Source organism: Dipodomys spectabilis, unplaced genomic scaffold (genome assembly GCF_019054845.1).
Source record: "Dipodomys spectabilis isolate Male_0828 unplaced genomic scaffold, ASM1905484v1 ptg000322l, whole genome shotgun sequence".
Taxonomy (NCBI): domain Eukaryota; kingdom Metazoa; phylum Chordata; class Mammalia; order Rodentia; family Heteromyidae; genus Dipodomys; species Dipodomys spectabilis.
In genome coordinates, this window is record NW_024870999.1 from 1,473,054 (window position 1) to 1,499,919 (window position 26,866).

At 49.2% G+C, this 26,866-nt stretch overlaps 2 protein-coding genes across 2 annotated transcripts; one reads left to right on the top strand and one right to left on the bottom strand.

The window, feature by feature from the left end:
- Positions 1 to 820: 820 nt before the first annotated feature.
- Positions 821 to 6,258, top strand: Igfbp1 (insulin like growth factor binding protein 1). The gene is made up of 4 exons (XM_042702398.1): positions 821 to 1,208; positions 2,841 to 3,025; positions 4,959 to 5,081; positions 5,538 to 6,258. The coding sequence occupies exons 1-4, from the start codon at positions 821 to 823 to the stop codon at positions 5,667 to 5,669; spliced, it is 828 nt and encodes a 275-aa protein (XP_042558332.1). The 3' UTR covers positions 5,670 to 6,258.
- A 5,302-nt stretch (positions 6,259 to 11,560) lies between these two features.
- Igfbp3 (insulin like growth factor binding protein 3) lies at positions 11,561 to 16,952 on the bottom strand. Its single transcript, XM_042702401.1, has 5 exons — positions 16,430 to 16,952; positions 13,441 to 13,667; positions 12,926 to 13,045; positions 12,661 to 12,801; positions 11,561 to 11,682 (listed from the first exon to the last, which is right to left on the bottom strand). Exons 1-4 carry the CDS (start codon positions 16,830 to 16,832, stop codon positions 12,676 to 12,678), a joined length of 876 nt encoding a protein of 291 aa, XP_042558335.1. The 5' UTR covers positions 16,833 to 16,952; the 3' UTR covers positions 11,561 to 11,682; positions 12,661 to 12,675.
- Positions 16,953 to 26,866: the final 9,914 nt, after the last annotated feature.

Sequence of the window (26,866 nt, forward strand, 5' to 3'; positions counted from 1 at the left end):
GGAGATAAGAGTCTCACAGACTTTCCTTCTTTCTGGGCTTCGAAACCTGATCCTCAGATCTCAACCTCCTGCAGGCATTAGCCACTGGCATCAGGCTCTGACTTTTTCATTTGACAATGCAATATTCAAGAAATAACATTTGACAAAAGGAGAAAAGTTTTTGTATTCAATGACTAAGAACCTTCGACTAAGCCCTGAGGGTCAAGCCCCAGGACTAATATCTCTCTCTCTCTCTCTCTCTCTCTCTCTCTCTCTCTCACACACACACACACACACACACACACACACACACACACACACACACACACACGAGTCCGGCATCTCCACCAGAACCAAGGCTGTTCCCAGGTGCATGAGCTTTGCTTTCCCCAGGCTGGTTGGGAAAGTCCTGGGGTGAGGCATGGGTTTTCTTGCTAGCTGAGAGCATCTTCCTGCCATTCCCAGCCCATTGCTTATTGTGAGGACTGGACTTTAGCTCCCAGGCTTGACCCCTGCAACACACAGGACAAACGGAATCTGAAATCGGACCCTCTTCCGCCCCTGGATTGCGCAGAGCTCACGAGCACAAACAAACTTATTTTGAACACTGGGATCTCAGCATGCCAGAGTTGACAATCATTAATCTCCAAGTCCACGTGGCGCGGCCAAAGCCCTTCATAAGGCCGGGGCTGCCCCCAGCCCGCATCGTGCACTGCCCGAGCCACCTGCCTAGCGACGCTACTCAGCGCCAAGGGCCAACAGTCCCGAGAGCCTCAGCCGGAGAACGGGGCACCGCGCTCCACAGCACCAAGCGTCGTCCACCGCCCGCCGCCTCCCCGCGATGCCCGCCATGCTCGCGGTCCCCGTCGCCGGCCCCTGGCGGGCGCTGCTGCTCCTGCTGGCCGCCCAGACCGCCGTGGCCACGGGTACCATCCAGCCATGGCACTGCGCCCCGTGCACCCCGGAGAAGCTTGCGCTCTGCGCACCCGTCCCCGCCTCATGCCCGGAGATCTCCCGGGCCGCCGGCTGCGGGTGCTGCCCGATGTGCGCCCTGACGCTGGGCGCCGCCTGCGGAGTGGCCACGGCGCGCTGTGCTCGGGGACTGAGCTGCCGCGCGCTGCCGGGGGAGTCGCGGCCTTTGCACGCCCTGACCCGCGGCCAGGGAGCGTGCATGCCCGAGTCTGTCGACACGCCTGCCGGGGCCGCCTCCAGAGCCAGCACGGACCAAGGTACTCCACCTCTCCTCTCTCCCTACCCCCGTCCCAGGCCCGGATCCCAGGGCATATCCAAAGCTCACAGAGGCTCGGAGGCACGTACAAACGCCCCTGGGCAGTGGACCAGGAGTTGAAGCCACTGAGAGGGTACCCATCATTGCTTGATCTTGCAAGGTACCCCAAAAGATGGAGTGGTCCAAGGGCGCACAGTTCAGTGCTCAGAAAGAGGAGGAGAGAAAGATCTCCCATTTGGTAGGCTGGACCTTAAACCTCTCGAGATGAGGCAGTGAGAGTGAAGGCACGAGGCAGCCAGAGCTGCGGGGTGCCCCCCCCCCTCAGGCTGCACCCGCCACCCCGCTGGCCCTGCCCTGGCACCCTCCTTGGCCTGGAACTTTCTTTGTAATATATATCCTGTGGACAGCCGTATGTGCTTCTCAGATATTTACAGAACATAATGTGAAAGTTTAGGCTGAACACTTCACTTCTATTCATGCCCATAGATAAATAATGTTTGATGTGTAGGTTGCCCGCTGAGAAGTTGACAATCAAGTTCTTTCCTGAATTTAGCAGTGATTTGTTTGTAGTTGGAAGTGTAGGAAATGCCTCTTATCTCCTATCTGGGCTGCTAGTTCTGCCCATGCCTAGGCCTTGGGAGGAGTCTGGGGGATTCCTGTCCGGAAAGGAATCTGTAAGGGAGCACTTGACCCTGTCAGGAGGGGTGGGGAACTGGAGCCAACTCAATGGTACAAAGAAGTAGATTTCCTGGGGGGGTGCTTAGGGGCTCTTCTGATTCTCTGCTGCATCCTTGGACACTGTCACAGGGGTCTAGTGATCTGTCTCTTGGATGTTAGAGAAGTCACTTAATGTGTGGAAAGGGGGCGGTGGGGGGGGCGGCAGAAGAGATGAGTAGTGATCTGGGTCAGGAGAGCTGCAGTCTAGACTCCACTCTGTGTGTGTGTGTGTGTGTGTGTGTGTGTGTGCCCCCGTGCACATGTGCTCATGTTCGTCGGTTGGTTCTGGGTCTTGAACTCAGGGCCTGGGCATTGTCCCTTAGATTTTTTGCACTGCCACTTTACCACGTGAGCCACAGCTCCACTTCTAGCTTTTTGGTAGCTACATGGAAGTAAAAGTCTCATGGACTTTCTTGCCCAGACTAGCTTTGAACCATGACCCTCAGATCTCAGCTTCCTGAGTAGCTGGGATTACAGGTGTGAGCCACTGCTGCCTAACTGGACCCCACTTCTGACTGAACCCTCTCATTTGTTCTTGGAGTGTTTAAAAAGCTCCTCTTTTATGGAGGGAAAAGCCCTAGAAAACATTTATCATGAGGCTCAGGAGTAGTTCCCAAGCTTTGGGGCTTCTTCAAACTTGCTCCTGGCTTCAGCAGAAGCTCCTGGCTTCACGCTGCTCCCTCCTCTGCCTGGTCCATTAGAAGCCCAGGGAGCCCTTACCACCCGGAAACCCATTGTTTTCCTCAGTAGAGTTACCCTTGCCATTAGGTCATTGCTGTTTTGACATATGATCGGCAGACATCTGGATTAACCTGGTCAGCCTGTGTGCCACCCTGACTGAGAGAAAGAAATGACGGGTGGGACATAGGGATACATGCGTCTGAAGACCCACGGATCTTTGGTGCTACCTTTGTAGAGGTCAAGACCACTGTAGCCTCTGAGAATGAGGCCCCTAAGAGCACAGAGATGACTGAGGAGCAGTTGCTGGAGAACTTTCATCTGATGACCACTTCTGGTGAGGACCAGCCCATCCTCTGGAACGCCATTAGCATCTACAAGAGCATGAGGGCCCGTGACATGGCCGATGCCAACAAATGGAAGGTGAGGCTTTGCAGGGATCTTCACACAGGTGGCTTCATGGAGCCCAGCTCACGTCTAAATGACAGGGTCAGACTAGACAACCAACCACTCAAGAGCATCTTTTGAAGCATCTTTTGAGCACAGGGTCTAATCCCCACACCCCACTAAATCTTTTTGTGTTCTCGCTTTAAAAATTATGATAAAATTATCTATAATATAAAATTTGGTATCATAAGCATCTTAAGTATAGATTTTTATATCATTGAGTTGCTATCTCACTACCATCTTCAGAATCTTCTTTCTCTTTTTCCTTTTGTTCTTTCTTTCCTTTCTCTGTCCTTCTTTCTTCCTCTTTTTTCTTTGTTTCCTTCCTTCGTTCCTCCCTCCCTTCCTCCTTCCTTCCTTTCCTTTCCTTCCCCCCTCCCCTCTCTCTCTCTCTCTCTCTCTCTCTCTCTTTCTCTCTCTCTCTTTCTCTCTCTCTCATGCGAGCTCACTGGCTCATTCGCTTACTTGCTTTCTTGCTGATCCTGGGGCTTGAACTCTAGGCCTGGCCTCTGACCCTAAGCTTCTTTGCTCAAAGCTATAGTCACAGCTCTACTTTTGGCTTTTTCTGTGATTAATTGGAGATAAGAGTCTCACAGGCTTTCCTACTCAGGCTAGCTTCGAACTGTGATCCTCATATTTCAGCCTCCTTAGAATTATAGGCATGAACCACTGTGGGTACCTAGCTCTCCAGAATTTCTTGTTTTCCAAAATTGAAACCCTGGGCCAATTAACTCTCACAACCTAAAAAAATTATTATTATAATTTATTATTTGCAGTGCTGGAGATTGAACCCAGGGCCTGGGATCTGCTAGGCAAGCACTCTACCACAGAGCTATATCCCCTAGTCCTGTCAGTTTTAATTCTACCACTTGAGGACGCCAGAGAACCAAACTTGGAGTGTTGATTTGCAGGGGAGTGGGAAAGAGAAAAATCAATTCCAGAAAAGTGGACTGGCAGAAGAACGAACAAGCCATTTTTTTTCTTGGACACTGCAGAATTTGTGTGGAAAGGATGACAAATAGAGGATGTTGGTTTTTACCCACAAGTTGTTAAGACAGATGCCACACCTGATTTGACTTGTGTAGACTGCAAGGAAAGTTTTCAAAAATCTGGAAGTCTGTGGTTACATTTCTCAACTTTCCCCAATGATATGGTTTTTTATGGCAAGGGAGTCCAGTCCTGAATCTATACTGTCACTAGTCTTATTAAACAAGCTCCAGTACTGTGGGACCCTGGAAAAGCAGTCCTAAGCAGACCTAAGAACAGTGTGAGGTTCCACAGCCAGTGGAGTATGCCTCCTTTCCTTTCGACCAGGAGTTTGAACTAACCCAGCAGGTAACAGCAGGCAGGAAGAGCTTTGTAGTATTGGCCAGGCTCTTGCTGGGTACAGATGTTTAGAAACTGTTCAGTGAGGGAGAAGATAGTGTTGCAATCCTTTAGCCTAACAGCTCAAGAGAGACCAACTCCCTCTCTTACAAGTGAGAAAACGAGCTCCTGTCTCTGGAAGGCATATTATAGGACCAGCACATGGTTTTAGGACCCCATGGCCACATGGTGGGTGCTGCTCCTAGCCCATCCCTTCTCATGAATTCTCAAGCTAGGCACTGGTGGCTCACGTCTGTAATCATAGCTACTCAGGAGGCTGAGTTCTGAGGATCATAATACAAAGCCAGCCTGCGCAGAAAAGTCCATGGGACTCTTTCTCCACTTACCAGCTAAGAGCTGGAGTAGAGAAACAAACAAAAGCCAAGTGTCAGTGCAAGACCCAGAGTTCAAGCTGCAGTACTGGCACAAAAACAAACACACAAACAAACAAAAAACGAATAAGAAACTCTTCTTAATTCATTGTCTAAGATGCAAAGTCACTTTCTCTTGTATTCATACTAATACCAATTTGTTTTTCCTGAAGCCCTGCCAACGAGAGCTCTACAGAGTGCTGGAGAGATTAGCCCAACAACAGAAGGCAGGAGAAGAAATCTACAAATTTTACCTACCCAACTGCAACAAGCATGGATTTTATCACAGCAAACAGGTAGGTGGCCTTGCTAGTGGGTGTTTTTATGGAGCTAGCCACTGCTTCCCCATGCCCCTGCAATACCATGGTCTTTCATGATACAGAATGTCCTGCCCCAAATACACACAGAAAATGTTCTTACTAAATGAGATCTATTTAGTGAGCCTTGGGGGAGAGGCATTCACAGGTTTCTGGACCCTTAGGGTACCAATTCCTCACCTGTCATACCTAGAGAAAAGGAGCAAAACTCCCTATGGGGACTGGTTGCTGCAGGGGCGGGGATCTTCCTTCCTCAGCACCACCAAGCTGACAGGTGGCTTGGTGGTTATTCTCAGCAGGAGAGTGTGGGAGTGCAGGGGTGTGTGCAGGAGGGACGGGTAGGGTCCTGAGACATTCAGGGAAGGGCTGGGCGGAGCTATGTCTCCACTCTCAGCTCCTAATCTGCTGACCCTGACTTTGGCCCTGTCTTGGCAGTGTGAGTCCTCCCTGGATGGGGAGGCAGGGCTGTGCTGGTGCGTCTACCCTTGGAGCGGGAGGAGGCTCCCTGGATCGCAGGAGCTCAGAGGGGACCCTGATTGTCAACAGTACTTTCATTTACAACACTGAAAAGAGATGCTGTCTGTGTTCACTCGGGCAAAGTATTTAAGTATATAGTGTATTTATACTCTGGAACCACACATTCACATTTTTGTATGTGTCTATGTATGTATATAAATATATATATATAGGAAGTACTTTTTATACTCCATATATTGCTTGTTATATAAAGCTGGCTCATATTTATTCACTATAAATTTATTTTTCTACACAGTAACTTGTACCGGTATTAATTTATATATTACAAAACACCTCTCATTGCTTTATGTGTACAAAGTTGTATTCTAGCTTTTCCAAAGTACAGGCTTCTGTTTTTGTCTTTTTCTTTTTAAAGAGCACACGTGGCTCTGTCTAGAAAATGCAGAAGCAAATAGAAGGCAATGATTTTTCCGAGTGGCTTTTAAAGGAGCATAGTTAACCTGCACTTAAGAGTGATTTGCCATGTCCATCTCACATCACTGATGGGCATTTGCAGGGCAAGTAAGCAAGTGAAGATGTCGATGTGTAAAGGAAGCTAGAGGTGGTGATGTTGCTATGGGGGGAAATGTGCATTGGACACTGTTCAACTCATGCACACACACATACATATACATCTGATGGAAAGCTATCTGGAATAAATGATCCATGTGGAAACACTTTTATTGACTGTTGGTATTATTTTGGAACAGCCTTCATCTTTTGTGCTCATCTACTGAGAAACACTTGGTGCTTTGGTGGTTCATGATAGGATCGGGCTGCGTCTGGTGCTAGTCTTTTATTGCCCGTGGAGTTGGGCCTCTTTTCTGCTGGGCTAGACTGGACTTCTGGTTGTTAGCACTCTCAGCTTGTCCCTTCCTCCCGGGGCACTTGGCTTTGTCCCCTATTTTACCCTTGTTTTTGTGGATATTTTGGGTGGGGTTTGTTCTGAACTCAGGGCTTGGCCCTGGCTAGGTAGGTACTCTACTACATGAACCATGCCCTCAGCTTTTTTTGCCCTAGTTATTTTTCAGATAAAGTCTCATTTTTTTTTTTGTAGGTAGTTAATTGGAGATAGAGTCTCCCAGGCTATCTTGCCTGAGGTAGCTTCTAATCATAATCCTTAGATCTTAGCCTCCTGGGTAATTAGGATTATATCCAAAATAATTAGGATTATGAGCCTGGCAGGTCTCATGCTTTTTGTTTGGGGAACAGCCTCTGACAGTGATCCTCTGGCTCTACCCCTGTGTGGGTGGGGCTTGTTACTTGAGTTGGGATGTCCACAAATCCTCCCAGTTTCTGCCTATGGAGTGACTGGGACTACAGGCACGCACCTCTATCCCTGGCTGGCTCCTTAATGGGGGTAGTTTTGTTCCTTCCCTTCCCTCCCTTCCCTCCCTCTCTGCCCCATACTCCTCAGGTCTCCCTCCCTCCCTCATTCTTCTCATTCTGGCTCCCATGGCTGAGCCCAGGCCCCAGCCGTCTTCTCTGCTTTTTCCCTTGGCCCAGGCTGCATTGCCTACTCCTGGTCTCATTTCCAGTCTCTCCCAGGTGTCTCATTCATTCCCAGTGAGCCTTCCTGCACGTGCCCTCCACCCAGTCCTGAGGTCCTGCAGGGAAAGCCATCACCTTTTCACCCTAGTCCACCCCCTGGGAAGCCCTAACCTCTGCTTACTCATGCCCCAGTGCCACCTGGCTCTCCCGGGGGGGGGGGGGCCTCAGCTACCATCTTGGGTTCACTCCTACCCCTGCTGTGGTTGCTACTCTCTCTGCAGAGCCCCACTCCTCCCTCCAAGTGTGCTCAGGGTTTAGAATCCTCATTTAAAGTAGGACCCTCCCCCCTCCAAAGCCAAAAGTAAGGACCCCCTGTTGCTTCCCCTTCAGCAAGGCAAATCACTCACAGTTTGGGACTGGCCTAAACTGAGCCCTCAGCTGGGAGCTGGTGCAGGTGAGCTCCCTCCAGACACATCCAGAGCAATGCTTGAACAAAATCTCTGGGCCTGCATGGCCCAGCCAGTTGGCACATAAAATTATTTGCTGGTGGCTGGAGCCTGAACCTAGCTACTCAGGAGCCTGACCTCTGAGGATCCGGGTTCCAAGCCAGCCTGGATCTCCAACTAAGCACCAAAAACCCAGAAGTGGAGCTGAGGTTCAAAGTGGTAGAGCGCTAGCCTTGAGCAAAAATAAAAAGCTCAGGGATAGCATCCAGGCCCTGAGTTCAAGACCCACAACCGACCAAAAAAGATTCATCATTCTAAATGCCCTTTTCCAACTTGGCATTCATATACATTTTCTTAACTCCTACCAAATATCCAGATAGATATCATAATTCTCAGCATAATACAACCATCCTGTGTACAAGCAAAAATGCAAAAATCCCCTCCCACAAGAAAAAGCAAAATCCTTGAGTAATGTTTTCTCATATCCTTGATATTAATATCTCCTCACCTGACTATTATGGTATAGTCAACACAAGTGAAATCTATCTATCTATCCATCTATCTATCTATCTCCATCAGAACAAACCAAGGAACAGCTGCTCACACAGCCCCAGAGCTTGTTTTGTTCCTAATGGGCTATAGCTCCTCACGGTGATATGGAACATACTTATGATCTGCTCCTTCCTCTGTCTGATTTGCGCTCCCTTTGTGCTGAGCAAGTAGCTTAATGGGTCTTTGTCTCTGTGTGTGTGTTTAATCTGCCCTGCACCCTGTGTTCTCTGTCTCTGCCTGGATTTGGTTGTTGTGGTTTCTTTCTGACTTCAGTCAGGGGCATGGTCATCCCAAGCAACATGTGTTACAGACTTGTTTTCCTTACCTGGGTCATGAGCTAGCAGCCCAATTTCTCTTTGCTTGTCTGGGTCGGTTTCCAAAGCTAGCACAGACACTCCCTTTGCCTGATGACTGGCCCCTGAGTTGCCCCTCACTTGAGATCCTGTGGGATCCTTGTGGTGTCTTCCTCTGCAGTCATTGAACTAAGACCTCTAGGCTATCAGAGCATAGAGTTGGGGGGTCAGGAGGTGGTGTACCAACGCAGTTCCTTCCACCCCTTGATTTTTGGAGCCCTTGGGTCCTGGAGAAACAGCGTCCTATACTGAGCATGATTCAGAGCTGGCCCTGCCCTTAGCATTCACATTAGCATGCCAATACAAAGTGAGGGTGTGATTGTGACTTCAAGGGCCAGCCCACTGTTGTGTCAGCCAGCTGCTTCAAGATGAGGGGAAGAGGAGCAAGAATGCCATTGGTATGGACCTTGCTGCCCTTCCTAGATGGAACCCATGTCCCGTGGGCTTCAGAGGGTGGATGAGGCTGTCTGAGTGGCCTGCTGTGGACAGTGAGTGTTATAGAAGCATGAGATGCAAAGAAGGGAAACCCACGTCCAGGGAGGTCCGCAGTGAAGGCAGCCGTGCAAGCAGCCTGCTGCCACTAGACAGGTGACTGGGATTGAACCTATGCTGGGCCAGTGCCCTTCTCTCTGTCTGTATTATCTATCAGCCGTCTGTCCTGCAATCACTTTTCTTTGGCTCTTTATCATCTATTAATCATTTAGCATTGCATATCTGAATGTATCTACCCATCAATTATGTGTTTCCCACCTGTAGCACTGTCAACGTCTTTTGGAGAACTGACTCACCATTTACAGAGGCTTTGAAATCTGATCGCTGATGGCAGCTTGCGCATCTGCAAGCTGGAGACTCGGTGAGGCTGACAATATTGTGATTCAGTTTGAGCCAAAGATCTGAGAATTGGGAATCAGATGGTGTAAGTCTCAGGACCAGAGGATGAGATGCCCCAGGGAGGCAAGAAAATGTGTAAATTCCTTTTTCCTCTACATTTAGTTTGATACAGGCTTCCAGCAGATGCCCAAGCAGGAAGCATATTGGAGCTATGGCTCTGAGGCAGGCAAACCCAGTAGGCATGGAAGAAGTAGGATCATGAGATTGATGGCCTTCTACCACAGCTCACATCTTCAGTGGCACTTAAGGACCAGCCAAGTTCTCATTGGACCTGTAGACATGAGCAGAACTCATTCATGACTCATCATGTTCAACTGTTGGGACTCCGGAGCCATTTCACATGCGCATCAATGCATCAAATGCGGCTCCAAGTAGGATCTGTGGTTAACCCTGGGAATCCCCAGTCATGGGCTTTGTGCATTGTCTAGGATAGCTCTACAATGGACTGAAGCCTGGAACCCTGTCCAGTGTCTCCCGGGGTTCTTTTCTCCGTGCATTTATCAGCTTCCCTCCTCCCCACAGTGGCAAAAGGACATGAAGCATCTGTCCTATGTAGCCCTGTGTCTGGGGGAGTCTGCTCTGAGGACAGAGGACCCAACAGGACCCAACGGACAGAGTCCTGTCAGGGAGACATGGCCCACAGCCCAGCCCCAATTTCCATAGCCAGCCTGCTCCTCCAGGGGCACCCTGCCACCGCTACTGGTGCCATGAAGGCCACAACCATCTTGTTGTGGATTTTGCTCCAGATAAAAGGAGGAAAAACTTTGCATTTAGGATGCTTTCTTCTACCACTAGAATATTCTACCCTCTCAGTTATTTCTTTAGTAACATAAGACCCAGAGGGGTCATTAACAAGGAGAAAAAGGAAATTATTATTTTAATGGTAAAAACTTTATTTACTTTTATAAATACATTGCAAGACAAAACTTTTCAAAAATACTTTCCCCCCCAAAAATTAAAAAAATAAAGGAAAGCTCGTAATAGGTAGGCATACTGTCTTGAGACCTCTTTTTGTTCTTAAGGAGAGCTCTCTGCAGTGTAGGGCAGGACAATCACCATACACCCAACACTGCCGTGGGTTTGGCCTTGGGGAGAGAAAAGCCCAGCCTGGACTGAGTGTCCTCTCCTGGTCATGGCCATGGTTACACCTTCTAGTATCTATAACACTATCTAGGATTATCTAGTATGGATCCTATTATAGTTGGGCTATGCTGTATACAATGTTAACCATTGAGAACATATCTCTCTCTCTGCATATATGTGTGAATTATAAAGTATAAGTTGGACTCCAAGTTCAACAAACACAAGTTATTCTCTATGTGTTCCCAGTGTCCCTATGAGGCTCTCTCAACAAGCTGTTCATCTTTCCTGTTTAGATAACATTAAACACCATTGTTTTGTTAGGTCAAGAAGAATAAAGATGAGGGGTGAAAATAAACTTTTGCCTTTAAATAGCTTATTATCCTCAACCCCAAACTAGGAGTTAAATTAGAAAACATTTTGTTGTTGTTGTTGTCTCCAGAGCAATTACTCCATTACTGGTGAGGCCTGTGAGGTGTGGGGTACACTCCCAGCCTCCCCCATGCCCTGCTGGACCACAGCCAAGGCCACGCTGGGCCTTCCACTGGGCTCCATCCTTGAAAAGCTGCCTGACGGAGGGAGATCAGAAAGATCTGCATTTACAAGTTTCCCAGAATGTGCTAGAACCTCTTTGGACAGTTTTATAGAACTTTCTTGGTCAGTTAAGATTCCACCTCAATCTCTCCAGTATTTTCCAAGCAGATCAAGTCACTTGCAGATAATGAAGAAGCTTTGTCGCCCAGGGGTCCAGGCCTTGGAATCAAAGATAGTACCAGGAGGACCAGGGGTCTCGTGTATGGTAGAGATGTCCAGGTGACTGGAGTTTCTGACTTTCCTGTTCTCCATGAGGCCTGAGCAGCGTGGAGGGCAGCGAGGAGGTGTCTTCTACAATAGCCACTGAAGTGAGGAAGGCAGAAGGTCAGCTGTTCCAGTGGGCAGATGTGGAGAGTATTCTAGAAGGGGATCAAGTCCACTGCTTTGGGCAGGAGTATCAGTTATTTTTACAGAAAGCAACAGAGAAATTAATTTTCTTTTCTGACTACTGAAAAGTGGAAAGATGCTCAAGTTTACCATTTAAAGGAACAATAGACATTTCAAAAATCTCTGTCTAAACTTTGGTTTTCTTAAAAAAAAAACAAACAAAAAACCAGTTCATCACAAAAAGAAATATAAGTTGAGGATGTAGCCAGGTGCTGTTCTGTCCATGGCAGTCTTTTGTGCAAAGTAAGGCGTATTGGAGATCCAATTTAACTAAAAAAAAAAAAGAGAAGAAACATTAAAGTAAGTACTCACTCCCTACAAACAAAAGGACTTGATGTCCCAGGAGAGTGGGGTACAGTTTTTCCAACCTGCAAGGAAAAACCAAAGAACTATGAATAATTTTTGTGCCAGTATGGGGGCTTGAACTCAGGGCCTGGGTGCTGTCCCTTAGCTTTTTTACTTAAGACTCTCTACCACTTGAGCCACAGCTCCACTTAATAGTTTTGTGTGGTTAATTGGATGTAAAAATCTCACAGACTTTCCTGCTAGGCTGGTTTCAAACCTTGATCTTCAGATTACAGGTATAAGCCACCAGTATCCAGCTATTAAAACTTCCTTACTTATTAATTTTATCTTGAGAAGATGAAAGAAAGTTATGCTTTCTTCTCCAATAACTCTCTCATTTCTTAAAAGAAAAATGGAATATTGAAGATGACAGCATTTTAAAAAATGATGGTTTAGAATTTGTTTTGCATTTTGTTTTTCACAAACTTTCTTAAACTAATATTAACTACAAATGAGCCCACTATTCATAGCATAGGCTGCATCTTTTATTTGAGAAATCTGGTCTGCAGCAGTTCTTGAGGATGACCAGTCTCCCCAGGGCACTGAGATGAATATTAGGACTTTCTGTGGGTCCAGCTTTATTTTGAAGAACTCGCACAGGGCATAGGTATAAAAAGGTCTGTGGCTCAAGTCCTTCAGAATCCAGTGTCACTTCCTGGACACTCCATGGTACAAGACTCTTTCTCTGAGCTGGTTTGGTTGGATTGGGTAGGGGTGGGATGCTGTCTGAAGGATGAATCTCTTTCACCTCTCACCTTCCTCTTTGGGTCTGGCTGTATCTCCTGGGTTGGTGACCCTGGGGAGGAGCCAGTGGCCATGCTCAGCCCTGAGTGACCCTCTGTCACCCCGCCCCCCCGGAGGAGGGCAGCCAGGCCAGAGTGCTTTTCCTCACCTCCAGCTTACCTGATGCAGTGGGGTTTACTGGCTCTGCATGCCGAGGCAGTGCACATCATCCGTGCCCTTGCTGTCGAAGCCTGGGAGAGGCTGCCCATACTTGTCCACGCACCAGCAGAAGCCCCGCTTTCTGCCTTTGGAGGGGCGGCACTGAGGGACAGAGAAAGAGCACTGATTTGGACACACCTTGGACCAGGGGCTGGTGGTCAAGGCTAGGCTGAATTTCTCCTTTTGAGTCACAGCAAGAGGAAGAAAACACCTGAGCAGTACATACCTGCTTCTTCTTATAAAATCCTTTTTTGTCGCAGTTGGGGATGTGCACACCCCTGGGACTCAGTACATTGAGGAACTTCAGGTGATTCAGGGTGTCTTCCATCTCTCTACGGCAGGGACCCTGTACATCAGCAGGCAGCAGAACCAGGAGACACGGTTATTGCTTAACAAAGATAAATCTTACAATGCTCTGGGATCATATTTTTCCCATACCTTCTGCCTGAGCTACCAAGAAAGCCACAGGAGGGTACCCGTCACTGCTATCAATACTGCGATTTGAACTCAGGGCCTAGACACTGTCCCTTAGCTTTTTTGCTCAAAGTTAGCACTCTTACCACTTGAGCCACACCTCTACTCACAGCTTTTGGCTCCTTAGTTGGAAATAAGAGTCTCACAAACTTTTCTGCTCAGGCTGGCTTTGAACCTCAACCCTCAGATCTCAGTCTCTTGAAGAGTTAGGATTACAAATGTGAGCCACTGACACCCAGCTTTAAAAGGAAGAGGAAGAGTTCTCACATATTCTGTCTCCCGTTTGGACTCCGAGGAGAAGTTCTGGGTGTCCGTGCTCTGGGACTCATAGTCGACTTTGTAGCGTTGGCTGTCCTTCGCATGACCTTTCTTGATGGTGTCCAGCTTTGCGTGGATGGAATGGAACTTGGAGTCAGGCACCCGATGTGTGTTGGGTGGGGCATGGCTCTCCACGCTCCCGGTGCCTCGGTCTTCCTCCGACTCACTAACATTTCCTAGAAAAGCACAGGAGATGTATGGGTGACTACTACTGACCTTGAACTTGTGGCAATGCTATTAGCAATTCCAACTAAGTGAAAAAAAAAACCTTTATCATTATTCTCTAGTACTACTTGTTGTTCCACTGTTGCTTTACCTGTGTCTCATTAGTCAGCAGTCTGAGGAAGACAGTTGGTTTAAAAGCCAACTTGTAGCCAGACACCAGTGGCTTGTACCTGTGTAATCCTAGCTACTTTAGGAGGCTGATCATGGTTTGAAGTCAGCCTGGGCAAAAAGTCACTGAGATGCCAATGAATCACTGGAAGTAGAACCGTGGCTCAAGTAGTACAGTACCAGCCTTGAAGGGAAAAGCGAAGGGACAGAGTCCAGGCCCTGAGTTCAAGGCCCGGTACAGGCACACACACACACAATTAGAGGAAGCAAATGTTTATCAAATGCCCCTTAAAGCAGAGGCAAAGGCAGCAGTGCCACCTGTAACCAGCAGGTGGCAGAAGTGTGCCACAGAAGGCTGTTACAGCAGGCTGTTGAAGAATTGGCTAGAAATTTGCCAGGTCACACCAATTGCATCCGGTCCCCCTTGGGGGTGGGAGGGGGGACAGTGGCCACCCTAGGGATTTGGAAAAAATTACATTTCTCACCCAAAAAGTACTGGGGTGGTGGAAGGTGCCAGCACAAATCAGGTCTCTTAACAGTCTAATCTTGGAGTTGGGCCAGCACTGTCCTCTATACCACGTGGCCAGCACTTTGCGGGCTGGTGCCCTCTGTTTTAGTATCAATTGATCTGTCTCCTGGAGGGGTTCACAACTCAACTGTCCAGGTGGTCTCAAGGCCAGCATGTCTGCTTGTGTCCAGTGCCCAAGCTCCCTGTACTGTCCAGCTTCAGCCTGCAGGAAGGACTGTACTATCTCCCCTCAGAGAGGTTGCCCATGCCTCCTTCATCTGACTGGGTGTGAAATGCTGGGCTCCAGGTGAACTCTCTCTTGCCTTCACAGCCACTCCTGGCGTGGCATCCTGCCCACCGAATGGGAAAGTCGCCAAAGCTTCTGGCTCTTGACTGAGAGCCAGCAAATGCCTGACTCCCAGAAAGCTCCTAGAGGCTGCAAATTGCTCTCACCTGGACGCACCTCACCACTGGAAATTGGGAGGGGGTGGGGCGGTGGGGAAGGGGAAGCTCTCCTTCTCAAGGGCTCAGCCCCCCTCACCCGCAAAGTTCCCAAAGGCGTTTTGTGCTTCAGGGGAGCCAAATTCCCATCCAATGAACCAGCTTGGTTTCAGTTAGCTTTATTCTTGGTTCCGCCCCTCCCCCTTTCAAGGTAGCACTGGAGGGGCCAGCAGACCCGAAGCTGAGAATATGTAAATAAGCGTATTTGCATTTCTTTTTCAAGAATCCCGAGTCATTTCTTCACTCCCCCCTTCCCCTAAGTTTTCCTTTTCTTCCTCATAGTGCTGGCTAGTGGGACACAGAGGGAGTTTTATTTCAGCAACCGAGGATTGGTACTAGAATTACATCTCAACCCCATGGATTTGATCATTTGTAAGTTCCCAGGCCATATTTACACTGGAGAGCCTTGCAGTGACTGACAGGATTATTAAAACCTTACTAAAAATGGCAACCTTCTAAGTAAGTGCTTCTAAGACCACTTTTTGAAGATCTCCCCGGTGCAACTGGAAGCCACAGCGCGCCACACGACTTCACTCCCAGAGAAAAGCCAGAGAACAATCGGAGCCTTGCCTTTCCCCGAACGCGGGGCTTCTCGAGTAAAGCCAGCACTGCCGAGCACAGCTAGCTTGACCCACGAGTGCAACTCAGTCGCGTAAACTGTGACGGGGCCGCACCGTCATGGCTGGCGTGGACGGGGCACCGCCATCTGCCCAGCTCGCTGGGGACGCGCACTCGTGGGAGAAGCCTCCAGCTTTCACCTGCGCAGGCCAGAACTCTCCTCACAGAACTGAGCCAAACTGACTTGAGAATGCTTGAAACTTGCACAGTCAGTAGCCAAGTCTCTTAAAAAAATTTTTTTTAAAAAAAGGAACAGCGAGCTATTGCCGTGACTGGCAGTACCCGAGCCAGGAGAGAGAGAGGGAACTTTGCCAAACGTTTGCATTTTCCCTTTTTTTCTTGGGGGGCGGGGGGGGGGACTACTGTACCTCATCCCTTCCACGGTGGAGTTAAGAGGGAGACTCCTGGGCAGGTTCCAGCTCTTCTGGTTCACTAAAACCCACTGTCTACAGTGGCAGTGGCCGACGAACCCCTGGGCGTTTCGGCGTCCCATGGGGCGCGGGGTGTGCGGGGCCGGGGCGGGGGCTGGGGTGCGCAGCCCCTGGAGATCTTGAGAAGTACTTTTTAAACCTCAGGTTTTTCCAGCCGCAAAACGATCGAATGCCCAAATCCCACCTCATTCGCGTCTGGGCTCACAGGACGTGGCCTTGCTTTGCAAACTATGCAAAATGCGAGGATTTTCCCCCTCCGCAAGAAAAACAGCGCATCTTCCGATGAGGACCCACCTCTCCGGGTGCGAACGGCACCCCCATCCCGGGTCCCACCCCGACCCTGCCTTGGGGACCGACGCGCGGCCCTCCAAACGCGCTGGGGAGAATGGAACCCTGGTTCCAGAGCTGGGCGCCCCAGCGCTGGGCGAGGACGATGCCCCGCCACAGAACCCTTTGCCTGTCCACCGGCTGTCGCCCTCCAGGCCGGGTCCGTTGGCCTTCTCGGGCGCCGCCCCGCCCCCGTGCCCGGCCGTCGCGCGCGGCTCACCTGGGGCGGAGGGCAGCAGGTAGGCGTGCAGGCGGCCGGCGGCGCTGGCGTTGACGCAGAACCCGCGGCCGTCCAGCAGCGCCTGCAGCGGGCGCGGCTCGCCCGGTGGCGCCTGGCAGCTGAGCCCCGAGCTGCAGCGTTCGGTGTAGACACCGCACGGCTGGCCCTCGCGCAGCGCGCATGTCAGGCAGCAACCGCACCCCGGCTCGCGCACCAGCTCGGCGCACGCGGGCGCGGCGGGGGGAGGCGCGCACTGGGCCAGCGCGTTCGCGTCGCAGGGCTCGCAGCGCACGACGGGGCCCGCGCCCACCGCGCCCGCGCCGGCGCGCGCCACCGGCGGCCCGCGGAGCAGGGCTAGGGCGGTAAGCAGAGCTGCCCAGAGCGCGGGGCGCGCCCGATGCATGGCGCCCGACGCAGGAGCCACCTGGAGTAAGCGGTTACCGGGTCGCAGCACGCGGTGCGAGATTGCGGGATCGGGAGCGCAACTACCGGTGCTCGGCGCGCAGCTGCCCAGCTCGCATCTGGGAAGCCACCGGCGCGCCGACCGCTATATAGAAGCCGGGATGGTCGAGGACACGCCCCGGAACGGCGCGCGGGAGGGGGGGGAGGCGCAGGCACGGCCACGGGGGCCGGCGCCTCGCCAGGGAAGCGGGCGCCGGACGCGGGGGCGCGCGCCACGCGGCTCGCCGGGGCACCTGCTCTCCCGGTGCCCGTCCGGCTCCTGGGGCCACTCCCCTCCGCACCGTCGCCCCCAGGTTACTTTGACACCCCGGTGTCTCATCTAGATGGCTCTGGTTTTCCTGCTCACTTCTAGCCAGCTCGGCGCCCCTGGTCTCTCGGACGCGGCCGCCCTTCCCCCGCCCAGGCGGGCCGGCGCGTCCGAGTGAACCGTCGGGCGCCAGGCTTGCATTCGTATGTAATTTGCAAAGCTTTCTGGATTGCAGCCCCCCGGAGGGCACGTAGTGGGGACGTTTCTGAATGAGAATTCCTGGTTTACCTTGGAGTCTCGGGGGCTGTGGCGCTGCGGGTGGCACCCGCACCCGCGGAACCCGGGCCGGAGCGGGGCGCGCGAGGCGGCGTTCGCCTTTCCCCTGCTTGCTTCACCGAGCACGTGCGGGGTTTCATCGCCTGATCCGGGTTAGCAGGGAACTCGTCCCTAGGACACTTTTGGAAGATTTGAAGGTATTCGAATCACGTTTTCAGATAGAGTTTATGTCAGCCACAAAAGAATCAGAAGGACCAAAGTGAGCCTTTTTGCGGAAGCATGGGTAAGAACCAAATCCTCCTGACAGCCGGCCATCTTCACAGTTACTTTTTTGGAAGGCCTTGTTGGAGCCCTGTACTGAATTCTCAGCGGGGCGTTCAAGTGGAGATGGATGGCCGATCTGTGCAACTCTGAACACTTTGCGGCACGGTTTAAACCCTGGGCGCAATCGCGCCCTTGAGATCCTCAGGACCCCGTGGTCCTTCCCTCGGTGACCACCAGAGGACGCGAATGGACTAGGTTTGGATTGGGATATGTCGTGGCTCTTGTGCAACGTGGATATCGCGACCGAGAGCGAAGACTTCCTCTGTCGGTATTCACCTTACATAGAAGGTGGAGAGTTATCTTGGAGACCTATGCAGTTTGCCTCGGAATAGTAATGTAGCACCGCCTGCCCCGCCCCTCCACAACACAGCTCCCAGTGAAGTTATCATTCATATAGTTCTCTGGATTTTGTCTGTCTCTTCTCCCTCCAACTATTTATCACCCTTTATTAATATATATCCTCCTTTTAGAACTGGAACACCGATTTAATTCTCCCTTTTTAAAACTTGTAACAAACAATAATAATGTTAACACTTGGGCCCTTACAAAGGCTTAACAAGAGAGAGTTGGCAAGGCCCGAAGCATTATCATACAGAATACAGACGTGCCCAGAACTCAGACGTGAATGCCAGGTTGGCCAATTTCTCTGCACCTGTGCAAAACCCAAATTGTCCTTTGACATCAGACTCAGAGATTTCAATGTACTGAGCACAGAGTCCCTAAAGGTTTCACAACTTCTATTTCTTGCCTTTTACCCTTCAGTTAAAGATGGCCTAATGTGGGTTGATTTGGTCGGAAGTGGAGAGAGAGAAAAAGAGGGGGGGGGGAGGGAGAGTGGGGCAGTGGGAGAGCAAGCTGGAGAGAGAGCAGAAGACTCAAAGTGTGGAGGCCTTGTCCTTCCTGGCCTAGTGAAGCACAGTGCCTTTTTTTTTTCTTATTAGGGTATTCCCCCCCTCCCACAGAGCTCAGGCTGCAGGCAGACTGAACCCTGTTTACTGTAAACTATGCCAGATTTCTCTGGTATATTCAGTCTAAGAATAGGGTCTCTGATTTCATTGGAAAATTAAAGGAAACAAAATAAATCCCTCAGGGTTACATTTGTTCCCTAAATAACCACAGAGACCTTGACTCTGAAATTAGAGCTGTATTCTGTATCAAAAAATGATTCTTGAAGTCCCAGACCTGCCCTTGTATTTAGTACAATGTTATACATGGAGCCTTTCTGATCACAATGCAGCGTTATCATCTGGCCAGTAGACGGGGACACCCTGAAGGAATGCTTTTTTGGAAAGGATAAAAATAAGTCTTTGCTCTTGGTTCTCTTCCTAATGAACAAAAGAGCCCTGCCTGCCTCTCATGGCTTGCAGATTGAGAAATAGGAGGTTGTTCTAAGCCCAACTCCTAGGGGGCGCGTACGCACCAGGCGGCTACCCTGGTTTAGGGACAAGCCTCAGACTGCAAAAAGTGATGACACTGTAACTTTCAAAGGATATATATCCCTATTACTGTCCTTTCTGTTGGGTAAATCTGTGGTACTGACGTGAGAATTATGTTGCAATATTTTATTTTTTACTTGACTTCAAGGAACATTCCCTCTCCCTGGTAATTGTGTCAGGAGGAATTGGAGATGGGATAAATCTTAATTTTGTGACATTCTAGTTAATTCTTTCAGGCTTTTATTGGTCTGCGGTTTGTGGTTCTGGACATAAACTGTTCGGTGGGAAAGTGGAAAGGTATTTTTCCTATCTTCAATGGTACTGTTGTGAAATTGTATACAGCCATCAGGATGACAGGAAATGTGAACATCTCTCTGCTTCACAAAACCCTGTTGACTTAATTATATTTAATGATTCCTGGGGCCCCCATACTTGCCTTGCCTGGCAGACACCCCCCCCTCATTACTTCCAGCCTGCCCCTTCTTCCCTCCTTTTCCCTCCCTCCCCTCTGGCCCTGGTCTCAGTCCTTAGGCCTCTGATAGCAAGCGCTACCTCCAGATATTGCCAGGGGCATCGATCATCACGAGACTCAGAGCAGAAAGGCCCCACTCCTACAGACAAGTGATATTGGAGGTCAAGTTCCAGGACTGCTCATCAGTCTAAAGGCTGGGGATCTTTCTCCAGAGTAACTTTCCCTCCCTCAGAGGTGGCTGGGCTGGGAAAGCCTCCCAGAGTTGCCTATTCAGGGCTGGGAGATGCTGTGCTGCTAATAACCTTGCAAATGACTTCACCCTCACATTGTCACTGAGCCCCTCTGGGAGCCAGCCATGGGGGCCTTCAGGCTGGCCAGAGAGTCACCAGAGACCACACTATGGGGGGCAGAGTGCCAGGGGGCTGAGGAGCTTCCCTGTGGGCATCCCCAGAATGAGGCCACCCTGCTGTTGGGGTTGATGAAAAGCAGGGGGGTATGGTGTTGAGGTTCACAGGACATGGAAGAAGCCAGCTGAGGGGGCTGGGCAGGAGGGAGAGCGTGTGCCTGGACAACCCAGGAGCATGGTTCTGTGTGCCAGGAAGAGGAGTTGGTCCAGAAGACGCAGGGGTGGCACTGGCATGGTTGCTTTCGGACAGGTGGTGTTCTGAGGTGTGGTGAGGGTACTGGGTCAAGTGGATGGGGAAAGGTGGCACCTGTGGCATTGACCGTTCCATGCCTGGGACTCTGGGCTCCTTGGGGGGTTAGTGTCTGGTTTGTTGACGATTGTTAGTGACTAATGGACTTCCAGAAAAAGGGCCTGGGTGTGTTCTGAAGAGAAGAGAAGCCTTCCTGGGATGGGCTTCCTTGGAGGGAGCTCCTGCTCAGCTCAACACCATTTCAACACCCAGTTTCTCACCTCTTCTCCCCTGCTGTTCACCTGCAGCCACACCTGTGCCCCTGCTGGCCAGCTATTTACACAGGAAGAGCAGCTCCTCTGTCTCCAGGCAGTTCCCGCCTCTGGGTCACATCCAGCCATTAGTCCAGATCAAAACTGCAGGAACAATGAGAGAGGCTGGAGACTTGGGTCCAAGTAGACCTATGTTTTTCTCACCTGTTTGCTCAATTCTCAACTTTCTGACACAAAACAGGTCCTGCCCCTTGATTCTAGGATCAAGTGGTGGCCTCCCCTAGGACTCACAATGTCTCTGACACTGTTGCCTGGTGTGTGTCACAGTTCATTTGTATGTTCACTTAGTCACCTGAACAAATCTTAAGGGAGATGTTTTGTTCTCCAGTGGATCGAGCACAGAACCACATACCTTCCCCATGCCTTGTTTCCCTAGTCCAGGGTCGTGTATTTAAGTTGGTGCCCCTGTGGGTGGCAGCCTGTGGAGTTTTCATATTCATTTTGCCTATAGTATGGCCTTTCCTGGGCCAAAGGGTGTTGGGAAGAAGTTAGCAAGATTTGAGGGGTCACTGCTCACCCAGCTGCTGTATCTCTGGCACCACTTCCAACCTTGTTTCTCACTCCCAGGCTATTGTAAATGGGACTATTGCCCAGATTTCTCCCTCAACCCCTTTGTTACTGGTGTATGGAAAAGCTTCTGACAATTGCATATCTGGTAGCCAATGAGATGTTAGCTGAGTCTCTGGGGATATAGGCTTCATCCTTCTCAGGAAGGAGCTGCAGTGAACACTGATGGTAACGATGGTGATGGTGATGGTGGTGGTGGTGGTGGTGATGGTGGTAGTGGTGGTGCTGATGGTGGTGGTGATGATGGTGATGATTGTGGTAGTTGTAAGGTCTGCTCCTGGATGGCAAGCAGACTCCCCCTCCTCACAGCAAAGTCTCCGCCTAATACCTGCATTACCTAGGCAACTGGCACACCTGGAAGAGGTCAAATCAGGATTCGATGTGGCCACACCTTTCCCCACCCCTACCCTAGATAAGGCCTAGCTCAGGCCAGACGCTCTTTTTCCCAGGTCTTTTCCCAGCCTCGTGGAGTGCCAATGTGGCCTGGTGCCAGCAGGAACGATGAATAAACCTACTCCTTACCTGAATACCACGTGCATAGTGTGGTTCTTACACAGCAACCTCTTCTTTAAAACCTAACAGTAGTGATGTGATAGTGGTAGTGGTGGTAATGGTTGTAATGGTGGCTTAGCCTTACCCTAAGTGCCTGCTTCTAGCAACCCAGGGTGTCTTTAAGCCTTTGTCCCTCTAACCAGCCATGTTCATTTTCAGCTCTATACCGTTATCCCTGTCGCAGCCCCTTTTTCTCTGCTCACGGTGTCTCTGGTCCCAGGTCCTGTAGCCCTCTGCATAGAAAACATGGCCATCTACATTCTCTTTACTCTCCTGCCTGTCACTTCTGCAGGGACCTGTTGATGTGTCACCACCTCATCAATTCCTTGATGTGCACCATTGGGAATGCCCTGCACCACGGCGGCCTCCAGTTACTTCTCAGATTCAGATGCTCATCGTCTCCCATCTGTTTGAGGCCCAGGCTGCCAGGACCAGCTCTTGGCTGCTTCACTTGCAGGGCAGGCCTCGTTCCTGGCACAGCCAGCTGGTGTGCAGAGCTAGGTGTGCTAGGTAGCTGGGTGCATGAAAAAGAGCTGTCCTTCCAACGCTGGGGAAATCTCCTTCCCTCATTGGGACTCAGAGTCTGTGCATGCAAGAGTGTGCTGGACAGGCTGGCATGGGTGGTCCCTTCTCCCAGGCATTTCATCCAGGAAGTTCTTATTTAAGTGATTCAAACCCCAGTACCACAAAACAGGAAAAAAAGGGAAGTTCAATATAGTCATATAATGGAATACCACACAGCAATGAACATGAGGTAAACGAGCTATGCTTCCATCTGTTATTTTATTTCCCTCTTTAGTTTTTTTCTTTCTTGCTTCCATTTTTTCTTTCTTTTTGCCAGTACAGGGATTTGAACTCAAGCCTCAGTATGCACTTGGCTTGCTTGCTCACAGCGGGTGCTCTACCACTTGAGCCATACTTTCAGCCCTGCTTTTTGTGGGTTATTTTGGAGATGGAGTCTTGCAGATTTTTTTCCCTAAGCTGGCTTCAAACTGCTATCCTCTGGATCTCAGCCTCCTGAGTAGGATTACAGGCATGAGTCACCAGTGCCTGGTGGTTGAAGGTTTTGAATAAACTTTCTTCTACCAAGCTATCTTTATTATTATTTTTCTTGTTGATATGAAGGAGTTCTGTGTATATAGGAGATATTCTTCCTGTATCTCATGTAGGCCTCTTGCTTTGCCTGGCCTTTTTTGTCTCATACTGTGAGTACTTTTAAATGACTTAAATATGTCAATTGGTTTTGCTCCTTTTAAATATACTCCATTTATTAAAAAGCAACTTTGTTGTTGTTCTGTTTGAAACAACTATAAGAACATTGGTCAAAATTAAGAATTAACATTGGAACTGGTGATATGGCTGCAGTGGGAAAGCGGTGGCATTCTTGCTTACTCCAGTACCACTAAAACATGAATGAAGATGATTTCTTTGTGGCTTTGTATGCCCCTCCCCCATGGTATAACCCCTGTTTTCACTGTATTTGATGTTGGTATATTTTGTGGAGGGGAAGGGAAAAAACAAATTGTTTAAATAGGGAGACAGGTGGACCCATCGCAACAATGAGATGTACAAGACGTTATGTTGAAAAACGAACTTTACAACTTTGGCTGGGGAGGGGGAGAGAGGTAGCGGGGAAGGGGGAAAGGGGAGTGGGGAAGATGAGAAGGGGAAAAAAAGGAGGAGGCAACAATGCTTCATAAGAAATGTACTCATGCCGGGCGCTGGTGGCTCACGCCTGTAATCCTAGCTACTCAGGAGGCTGAGATCTGAGGATCGCAGTTCAAAGCCAGCCTGGGCAGGAGAGACCGTGAGATTCCTATCTCCAATAAAAACCACCAGAAAACCAGAAGTGGCGCTGTAGCTCAAGTGGTAGAGGGCTCGCCTTGAGCTGAAGAGCTGAGGGACAGCGCCTAGGCCTAGAGTTCAAGACCCACGGCCGACCAAAAAAAAAAAAAAAAGAAATGTACTCATTATGTAATTGTAACCCCTCTGTACGGTATCTTCACAATAAAAAAAGAAAAGAGACAAAGGAAGAAAGAAATGAAATGGGAGAGAAGGAGGGAAAAGGAAAGGAAAGAAAATGAAGGAAAAAGAAGAAAAAAGGAAAGCAGCTGACACTGGTACAATGTGATCAGCTCATGGCAGGATATTCCAGCCCACCATTTTCCCACTGAGATCCACTCTCTGTGGCTGCCTGGAGTCCAGACTGTGTCACAGTAGCTGTCATGTCTCCTCTTCTGTAATTGTTTTTCAGTCCTTGTCCTTTACAACTATAAACTTTTAAAAATAAATATTACTCAGGAGTTTGAAGAGTGTCACTCAGTTGGGTTTGTGTGCTGTCTCCTTATAGTTGATTGTGGTTCTGGAGTGGGGGGGTGGGGTGGGCCTGTCACATGGTGGGAGGGGGGCTGTCCCTTCAATAGAATATCAAGTGTTACCAGGATATCACAGTCTGGTGTCAACACAGATTATTGCTGTTAGCTCTGATCATGTGGTTAATTAAGGTGGCATCTTGCTGAGTTTTATTCAAGTTAACCTAGCCTTGTAAAATATGTTGGGATAGGTTTTGCTGTGCTCCAGTTGGTGTTAAGACACATTCTAGCACCAACTAACTACAGAGCTATTTGAACTTGGAGATTGCTAGAATGGTGTCTTCTAATGATCTAAGCTCCTCAGGTCCAGAGCTCTGTTTGGAGTCAGAAGGGACTGAGGAGGCCCAGCCTCAGGCAAGTGTGAGGATCCAGCCACTGCCACACTTGTGAACAAATGTGAAGGGGCTTAAGTGAGACAGAAAAGACAAGATTGGAGGATCACTTACTTGGCTGATGGACAGAACTAGGAAAAGAGGAAGAAGAAAAAAGGAGGAAGAGGAAGGAGGAGAAAAAGGAGGAAGAGGAGGAGGAAGAAGAGGAGAAGGAGGAGGAAGAGGAAGAAAGGAGCTGGACTTGGGTAGTACTCCTGTAATCCTGTCAGTAAAGCCTCTCAGCTTCCATGTGAATCACAGCGAAGGGAGATTCACAATGAAGAACATTTCAAGGTATCTCGCAGGGGAGACGTTTAGCAAAGACTAATTTTAAGTGAAACAGTATAAAGTAGGAAGCTACAGAAAAGAAGAAAAAGGAAATAGGAGCGAAGACCCACAAAGCTGGTGCTTAGCTTGTTATACCTTCTGAGCTGGGGGAACACTTGTGGCCTTATGTCTAGGACCTCCTAATCATTACAGATAATGGTTCTGAGGGGGCTGATGGCCCAAAATGTGGTCAAGAAAAGTAGTGCTTATTATTTAAAAAACAGAGATGTAACCTGGGTCTGCCCCAAACACAGGGATGGTAGGCAATTCCCAGGACTTCCTTCTCCAGGAGCCCTGCCTCCTAGAGTGCTGTGCCTTCCCATTGTGGGAATTTTCATCTGCTTACCGTCTCAGTGGGGGTGGGCAGATGCTGACACCCCCATTCTGTGTCCCTGTTCTCAGGACATGTGCAAGGAGGAGGGGCTGGAGCTCCCTACTCTGTTGGTTTTATTTTGGTTTTTGACTTACAGGTTTGGTCAAATTTGTGGGTTCCATTCTTTCAGTATTTAAATTTTTGATTTCCTTGTGGCCTTATAAACCTATCCATTTTGTTCCCTCTGGGAGCCTAGGAACTTAATCCCTTGGGAGTTTGCTGTGCTCCCCTGGGGGATGGAGTGCTGGTACTGGCGGTGGGACATTTCCTGTCTTAAACCCAGATAAAGAGAGGGTGACCTTCCATTGAGGATGACCTTCCATTCTCTTGGTGACTACTTAATGTTCTTTTATGAAGAGTTGTTCTCAGTCCTGTTATCTTTATGTCTTTAAACTCATATTCTTCTTCTTCTTATTATTATTATTAGTGCCAGTCCTAGGTTTGTACTCAGTGCTTGGGCGCTGTCCCTGAACTTTTGTGCTCAAGGCTAGTGCTCTACCATTTGAGTCACAGCTCCTCTTCAACTCATGTTGTAATTAGGAAATAAACAGGTGACAAGGATATGCAGTCTGCCTTGGCCCTCTGCGCCATGCTATGTATTCTGTCTGAAATTAGTCTGATGGTCAAACTTGGAAATAATCTTTTTTTTTTTTGTAAGTCCTGCTGGTCAGGCAGGAAAAATGAGCACTTCACCTAAGAGGCCTTTATTATTTTAATATTAGTGATGTACATTTTATTTATCAGAGGTTCTTAGTCTATGAAGAATATTAAAGAAAACGAAGCAAGACAAGAGGAGACAAAACCTTTTACCTAAAGTTAATTCATGCTAACATTCAAGGTCAAGAACTTAGTGTCCCTTAGCAGAGGCTGCTGTGGGCCCAGGATGGCTGGGACTGGAGAGCAGGAAATCATTAGATGGGAGATGTTTGTGTGGCCAAATCATTATATTGCCTTTTAAAACACATTAAAGATGTTAGCCTTCATTAGTAGTTATTTATTTATTTATTATTATTTCCCCGGGCTTTATATTCATGCTCAACTTTTTCACTCAAGGTTGGCCCTCTACCACCTGAGCCACAACTTCCCTTTTTGCTTTTTGCTGATAATAAGTCTCTTGGAGGTTTCTACCTGGGCTGGCTTTGGACCATCATCTTAGCTCTTAGCCTCTTGGGTAGCTAGGATTATAGGTGTGAGCCACTGGCATCTGGCTTCTTCCCTCTTTTTTTTTTTTTTACCAGTCCTAGGGCTTGAACTCAGGGCCTGGGTGCTGTTCCTGAGCTTCTTTGCTCAAGGTTAGTGCTTTACCACATGAGCCACAGCTGTACTTTCAGCTTTTTTGGTAATCTATTGGAGACAAGAATCTCATGGACTTTCCTTCCTGGGCTGGCTTTGAACCACAGTCCTCAGATCTCAGCCTCGTGAGTGGCTAGGATTACAGGCTAAGTCACCAGTGCCTGTTTTCTTCCCTTTTTTAAAAAATATTTTTTCCTTTAAACTTAGAGGCCTTATTAAAGGTATACTATTAAAAAAAAACTTTTTCAAGACAGATGACACGAATATTAAGTTTTGGTTGTTGCTTCTGACATGTGGATTAAAACTAAAATTCATTTCCTGCTAAGTGTTGTTTTAAATTTAGTACTCAAGTTTTGGTACACAGTGCTTTCTTTGTAATCATGTTCAAAAACATTTCC